Genomic DNA, 7,836 nt, shown 5'->3' on the forward strand with positions numbered 1-7,836 from the left:
TTTACGAATTCCCCAGAAACCTCCAAGTGTAGTTGAAATGAGTTTATTTCGAAAGAAATCTTTTACATGATCCCCAAATGTATAACAGTAATTACTAAACTTTTAATTATGGAAATGTCACTTTAATTGAATCGAAATAATAGACAGACTTTATGTTATGATTCTCTATCACTGACTCTTTTTACAAAGCATTGATGACTTTTTGTAAGTTGTGTTTTCAACGACGGGAATAAAAATATCGACTATGACGCTCATCCAAGATCTTGGATGGTCGTCATGGTTACTTTTGTCTTCGCTGATTGCGAGCGATGAATAGAATCTCGATTCGTCGGCACAGCGTAAATATATGATTTTGAGCTGTGCTTTTCACGGTAGTACGTTTGCATATATTTTGCTACGATGCTCCCACTTTTCATCAAAATAATATTTGCAAAAGATACCCAAAAAGCTTCTTTGTAAATGAAATCTAATTTTATCAGCGTGTGTTATGAATTTGAGAAACTTTCATGATTTCTCTTTAAAAATTTCGGATGTAATTATTTTTACAAATATTGTTTCAATTGACTTGAAATTTTTTCCATAATCAGACATACCGACTTGCTATCTGAAAATATCAGTTAGAAAGTGAGGCACCCCGCGGTGTAGCGCGGTATTTCAAATGAAAAAGAGCTATTTATAATCTTACAGAAGAAATTTCTTATAACTTTACTAATGAAAACAATGTTTTTCATTTTTTTAAATTGTCATTCATCAATGTTTTACAGACCCTCTTGATAATTAATAGTTTTTAATCGTGAACAATAAATGCAGCAGCAGAATGATTGGTTAAAAAGAAATACAAATTTTACGAATTTGTAATTAAAAAAGTTTAATTTCATATCAAATTTTAATGTCAGGGACAGAGATAGAACAAGGCTTTTTCAAATGTGCGTTATCCAGCTCCGCTATAACATATCCCTGGTTTTACCATTCTTTCTTACCGGCTTTTATCCGAAAACTATTTTTTTCATCGGTCCTATCCAATTAAGTAAAAGCCCGAAGGGCTGGAAATAATCCTCTAAACTTTCCCAGGAAAGAAAAAATGAAGCCTTAAAATATGCGCATTTTCGACGACGGATTGAATTTAGCGATTTCTTTGTTTTCGAGTGATACTGCTTTCAAAATCTAGCGGTTAATTTTACTTTCAATCTAGTATTTGTGTGAAAACCAGGCGGCGGGGGTACTAGGTTTGCAAGGTGACGGGTATGTCCGAGCCGAAAATCGAAAATTGATCCTTTGAGAGACAAAGTTTTGATGATTTTGGGACCCTTTGAGAAATTTTTCCTAAATTTTCCATATTTTGGTTTGATTTTCACCAAATTATGGTCGAAATTTCTGGAAATCGTGACCCTTTGAGAGAAACCCCCCCCCGGGTCCGCGTTAGGCTGCGTAACTTTGGTAGGATTTAGCGGCTTCAAATCCTACCAGATTCGCTTCTAGCCCTACGGTTTTTACTTCATCAGTCCTATCACACGCCAGTCCTAAACTAACGATGCTCAATGATTCTTTGGAGACTTTCGCAATAATGTATTTAGAACGACCAAACCAATGTAAAACTGTTATATTTTCTTCCAGAGGAGAATTTTCAATGATTCAGCTATTTTTAGTGTTGGGTTCAAGTGTGATGATTTCTATTAAATAATTTGCATCCGCTTATTTCAGAATTGAATCTTCAGACTTAGATGGAACCTACCGGAAAATCATCTTGGCAACGGGCAACGTTAACTACATTTTTTCTATCAGCCTTTACAACAATTACATTTATTGGACGGACCCGGCAACGGGATCTCTAATGCGTGTAGAAAAGAAAGGGAACGGACAACAAGAATTGTTTGATGGTGGCTTGAATAGATACCCTATAGGAATCCGATTTTTTTCAAAATCAAAACAAAACTGTATGTTCTGTCATAAAGTTTTAATAACCCTTTCACTCCCGGAGCTTTGCACTTTTTGAAAAAAAGAAATTCAAACGTTTCCCTAAAACCAGCCTATTTTCCTTAAAATCTTATGCTCTTTCCAATGGTGGCTACGAGAGTTCCGGAAATGTCTTAGTTCCGGAGATACAACCCGTCAAAGTTGGGACCCGGAAGCAACCATCAGACGGGTTACTGGGAGTGAAAGGGTTAATTTGGGATTTTCAGATCGCACAAATTAATCCTTCTTCCTGCTTTGGTTTATAATTTATAACTTAATACTTATAGTTCTTCGACTTTGATCTTCGATTGAATAAGCTCTATATTTTAATGGCACGTTTTGAAATTAATTTTGAGTGCACCATCACAAAGATTTTCTCTTATTTCAATTTTATTTCAATTAAGGCACAAGAACATTATGCCACAAAGATATAACAAGATGTACATATATTTGTATGCCATCAAACAATCTTGTTCATTGCAGTTGTCCCATCAATAAAACACTGATGGATATAGGTAAGGTATAGATGTACATATATATATATTTTTTTTTGTCATCTCTTTTATCACCAATTTGGTATAACCATAAATATATATAATAAGGAATCTTGGCCAAAAACGCAGTGGTTTTGAGCTATGACCATTCGATTAAGGACCGGTAAAAACCCGGGGGCACTGACCTTGAGGCCAGCGGGGACGTGCCGCTGAAGTTTGAAAAGTAGACCTTGTCAGATATGAACTTTTGGCAAAATTGGGACCCTGTCAGAACGAAAAATTGAAATTTTTTCCCATTTTCGCCCTGAAAAGTGTCCAAAATAATAAAAATGTCAGATACACATCTTGATAATTAGTAAATTTGATAACCTATCAGATATCTTTAGAGCTTAAAAAAGGGACCCTGACCAGCGGTACGTCCCCCCAATTTTGCCTAAGTGCCTCCCCCTGGGGTAAAAAGCCTTTTTTCAGACCGTATATATACGTTATCTGCCGTCTAAGGGTTAACTATTTTCTGCTGATACTTTAAAAAAGAAGAGTAGAAATTAAATTCCGAAAATCGAATTCATCATCATATTCTGATAATTTTAGCCCCTATGTTGAGGTCATTTTTGGAAAGTCCGACCCCCTTGATTTTTTGGCCTGTTTTTGAGATACCCCCTTGGATTATTGATTATTATCCGCTGGATTTGTAACAAAATTTCAAGATCCCCTGGATTTCCTGTTTTTTTAGGGGTACCCTCTGGACGAAAATTCAGACCTCCACTAAGTGGTACATTTGTTTTCTGAGATAGCCCAATTGACGAAGAAAATGTTTTATTTCGTAATTGTTTTTTATTTACACATGATTCCCAAATATCTTATAAAGGTGTATACAAACGGCAAAGGCCGGACTTAACTGCAGTGATACGATGACGTCTTTCATATGTTATGATGAGTCAAAATGTATCTCAAAAGCTTCAATTTGTGATGGTTACTACGACTGCTTTGATGGTTCAGATGAACGAAATTGCAGTAAGGAAAAATATTTGTTTTTGTGTCAATCAATCCTAAGTCATGATATTTTGCCTGTTGGCGCTTTCAATGTAATTTTCATTTATCATTTATTTATCTGCAATTCTTGATTGTATTTGTGTATAAATGCGTTAATATACCAGTCATTTAATCTAAGTGCTAGTGTATCTTACATACTATTGGAGTTTTAGAAAAATGTCACGCTATAGCCCAGTAATCTATCATATCAAAGTTTCTAAAATTTGAACGCCACAGCTGAAAGACTTATTCATCTTCAAAACTCTCACGCTAAGTTTGACAAGCGAGGAAAGGACCTCGAGCCTCTCAAACACACCACAGCTGACCGAATCAGACTAAAAGAAATTATTTTTACATAAAAATATTTTTCCGAAAATTAAGATTTTTCTCACATAGAAGCTCGGTTAAACGGGCGTAAAATCGTTAAGTTTCTGTGCTAATTCCACCGTTGGCAGAAAAAACGAGTGGTGTAAAAGTACTGTTTTCTCGATCGAGTATGCGATTTACATACTTTCTTTTCTGCTCTTTCTGCATTTGCTTCATTACACTAGCAAGATTTTGGTTTTGGTAACTTCTGGCTGAAGGAGAAAAAGCCCTCACGTCAAGAAATGCCTTCTGTTGCCTCTGCCAAAATCCTCTTATTGTAAAATCAGCGCGGAGTTCAGAGTCATGATCGAACCCTTTTTTGTAGAATTGGTTCCTTCTCAACATCTTTGCTAACGATTGCAGATAGATTAGCCGATATGTTAACCAATTCATTGTTCCGCATGTGAATAAAACCACCAATCTTGCACTGTAGTGAACCTAGAAGCAACCGTCTTAATCGGGGTGACTCCGACGAAGAGCACCCTCTATCATTTTGATTAGATCATTTTGTTTTTGTGTATGGAATCCACCCTTTTTTCTTTTTTTTATTGAATACTTTTACAGGATAACGCAGACTACACCACTTACACCACTTGCGCATCGCAGACTGATTTCTTTTCAGTAGCCTTTCAGTAGCGTTAACAGGGGGTAGAGGCCAGTGTTCTAATGATGGTTTTTAGGGGGCAAAAAAGGAAGGGGTAACAAAGGGTAGTTTGGCACCCCGATTCTTTTTTTTATCTCACAAATATCAGTTTTTAGTCCTAAAAAAGGAGAAATTGTTTCAAGAGGGCGCAGAATTACCAAATTTTTCAATTTTGCCTCCCAGTGTAGGTCAAACCATCACGATACTGCTTCCTTTATCTCAAGGAAAAATCATTTAGTCTTTCAATGATGGTGTCATTTTAGCCCAAAATTATGTCAGAAAATGCAAAAACTAAAAGAGAAATGTTTTGAATTTTTGAAGGAGTTCTCTTTTTGCTTTGATCTTACTTTAACCTATATCCTTTAGTATTCTAAGGGTTTTCGATGCGCAAACAAAACCTTTAACTGGCTTTTGCTAGGACGTGAACAGTCTAGTTTCTTTCTAATCTTAGACTAATACAGAAAGGTGTTCATAAATACAAATACTTTCATAGGTTAAATGTATAAAGGTATTCCCAAACAAATACAATCAAGAACTGCAGACTGAAACGCACAAATTGGGTACGTATTGACAATACTTAATTCGTCAAATCAACTCTATTTTCACTACAGCATCACAATCGACCATATTTCCATCAACATCATTGTCATTATCGTATCAGACATCTTTACCAACTTCCGCTGTGTTCAAACCGTCCAAATCAACAATGGAATTCTCTTTAAAAACAAGCTCTGCAATACATCAATCGACAGCCGACAAGGATAGTTCAGCAACACTCCGTTCTTTAAGTATCAGTCCTTCTACACCAACAATGACGTCATCTTCTTCTTCGGTAACAACAAGCAATCATTCAGCAACACTCCATTCTTCAAGTATCAATCCTTCTACATCAACAATGACGTCATCTTCTTCTTCAGTAACGACAAGCAATCATAGCTCAGCAACACTCCATTCTTCAAGTATCAGTCCTTCTACATCAACAATGACGTCATCTTCTTCTTCAGTAACGACAAGCAATCATTCAGCAACACTCCATTCTTCAAGTATCAGTCCTTCTACATCAACAATGACGTCATCTTCTTCTTCGGTAACAACAAGCAATCATTCAGCAACACTCCATTCTTCAAGTATCAGTCCTTCTACATCAACAATGGCGTCATCTTCTTCTTCGGTAACAACAAGCAAGCATAGTTCAGCAACACTCCATTCTTCAAGTATCAGTCCTTCTACATCAACAATGACGTCATCTTCTTCTTCGGTAACAACAAGCAATCATTCAGCAACACTCCATTCTTCAAGTATCAGTCCTTCTACATCAACAATGGCGTCATCTTCTTCTTCGGTAACAACAAGCAATCATTCAGCAACACTCCATTCTTCAAGTATCAGTCCTTCTACATCAACAATGACGTCATCTTCTTCTTCAGTAACGACAAGCAATCATTCAGCAACACTCCATTCTTCAAGTATCAGTCCTTCTACATCAACAATGACGTCATCTTCTTCTTCAGTAACGACAAGCAATCATTCAGCAACACTCCATTCTTCAAGTATCAGTCCTTCTACATCAACAATGACGTCATCTTCTTCTTCGGTAACGACAATAAGAACGACACCAGCGTCAAACGCGAGTGCTTGTGATTTAGATTTGGGTTTTGTTATTGATGAGTCCGGTTCAATAAGCTTCGATGACTTTCGTAAATCAATCGACTTTGTTAGAAATATCACTCAATATTTCACAATTGCAACGGCCCGTACACGAGTATCTTTGATCACCTATGGCACTGATGCTGTTTTACATTTCAAATTCAACGATGACGCTGGCTCCGATCAAAGTACATTTCTTGACTACATTTCAACCATCAATGGACGAGGTAAATATTCTGATTTAAAAGTAACTCCATGATAATTGATATTGAATTAGAAAAGCCAACTTGATTGGGTAGACGGTACCCCTCCCAGCTGGCACACAACGTTGTTTCAACGTTTATCTAACGTTCACAACGTTCATATAACGTTAGATGAACGTTGAAACAACGTTGTGTGCTAGATGGGCTTGTACAGAATTGTGAAAGCGATTACCCTAAATGGATTGATCAGCCAAAAGTTCGATTCACGTTCCAGGAGGAAATACAAACACATATGCAGCTTTGAAGATGAGCAACTTAGAAATGTTTAACACTGAAAATGGTGATCGAACAGACAAAGTGAACGTAAGTACATTTTACGGTGGTTACCATTTTTTCTAATTTTCAGAAAAACACAAAAAACATTCTAGAAAAAACGTTTTGCAAAAATAAAAATTTCAATGCCAACGACAACTTTCGATGCAAAAAGTAAACGCGTTTTCAAAGTGGCAGTAAGGAGCCACCGTGGTATTTATATCTCCATAAATGGTATATACTGTACCACTACAAATTTATTTCCCGCAAACATAAGCGATAAAGACGCACTAAACATCTTCTTTTTGATATGTCTGCTAAGCAATACTACCTTACTGCTACTGCTGCTACTATCTATTAAACTCAGTAAAATTTCCAAATCCTAAAAATAATGATATTTTTTTACTGGATCATTGCTAATTTTTAAAACTTCTCCCCATGTTTAGGTTCTTATAGTGCTTACTGATGGGCGTAGCAGTGGTCGAAGCCAACTTATTTCTGAATCAAATGCACTCAGGGAATCAGGTGTCAAAGTCTTAGCAGTTGGTGTTGGTTCTGGTGTTGGCGAAGAAGAATTAAACATTATTGCTGGAAACTCATTGAATGTGTTCAACGTTTATGATGCAAGCCATTTGAGTGATATTATTGAAGAAATCATACCTATCAGCTGTAATGGTAGGTGGAGAATTTGAAAGTTTAGATCGAAAAGTTTAAACGATTTTCAGTTTTTGAATTAATCTCATTTTGAAAGCTTTGTTATTTCTTTTTCAGAGCAAATGCTGGAACTTGAATGTCAATCGTATGGATTCAAAGCAGGATTTAGCTTATCTGGATTACAATCAAAGAATCTCCCCTACTCCATTCGTTTTTCGGGATCCAATGATTGCGGTACAATAAATAAAACGTCATCAGATCATCTCAGTAATGGTAGAATGTGGATGTGGACCAACTACACTAGTTGTGGAGTTGAAGCATATCACGTGGGAGACAGTATAGCATTTGAAAAAACTCTTATGGTTAATTATGGATCTAAAGATCATTCAAGTGTTGTTTACAGATATATTAGTTCTTCGTACAAGGTCAAATGTTTTTTGGATCGAAAAGTTGTTCAGAAATTGGAAATCAATGTTCAGGATGTCATTGAAAGTAACCCTGATATAAGTAAGTAAATGTTTTATGCAGTCAA

At 36.2% G+C, this 7,836-nt stretch overlaps 1 protein-coding gene across 1 annotated transcript; it reads left to right on the top strand.

The window, feature by feature from the left end:
- Positions 1-2,451: 2,451 nt before the first annotated feature.
- On the top strand, positions 2,452-7,811 carry LOC136824808 (serine-rich adhesin for platelets-like; the record flags this gene model as incomplete). Its single annotated transcript, XM_067080784.1, has 6 exons — positions 2,452-2,468; positions 3,316-3,461; positions 5,100-6,362; positions 6,613-6,701; positions 7,097-7,325; positions 7,422-7,811. Coding segments are annotated over exons 2-6 (2,074 nt in total), but the record flags the coding sequence as incomplete, so codon positions are not given.
- Between the last annotated feature and the right edge of the window lie 25 nt (positions 7,812-7,836).

The sequence above is a fragment of the Clytia hemisphaerica genome, unplaced genomic scaffold (genome assembly GCF_902728285.1).
Source record: "Clytia hemisphaerica strain Z4C2 unplaced genomic scaffold, Clytia hemisphaerica genome assembly, whole genome shotgun sequence".
NCBI classification, from domain to species: Eukaryota; Metazoa; Cnidaria; class Hydrozoa; order Leptothecata; family Clytiidae; genus Clytia; species Clytia hemisphaerica.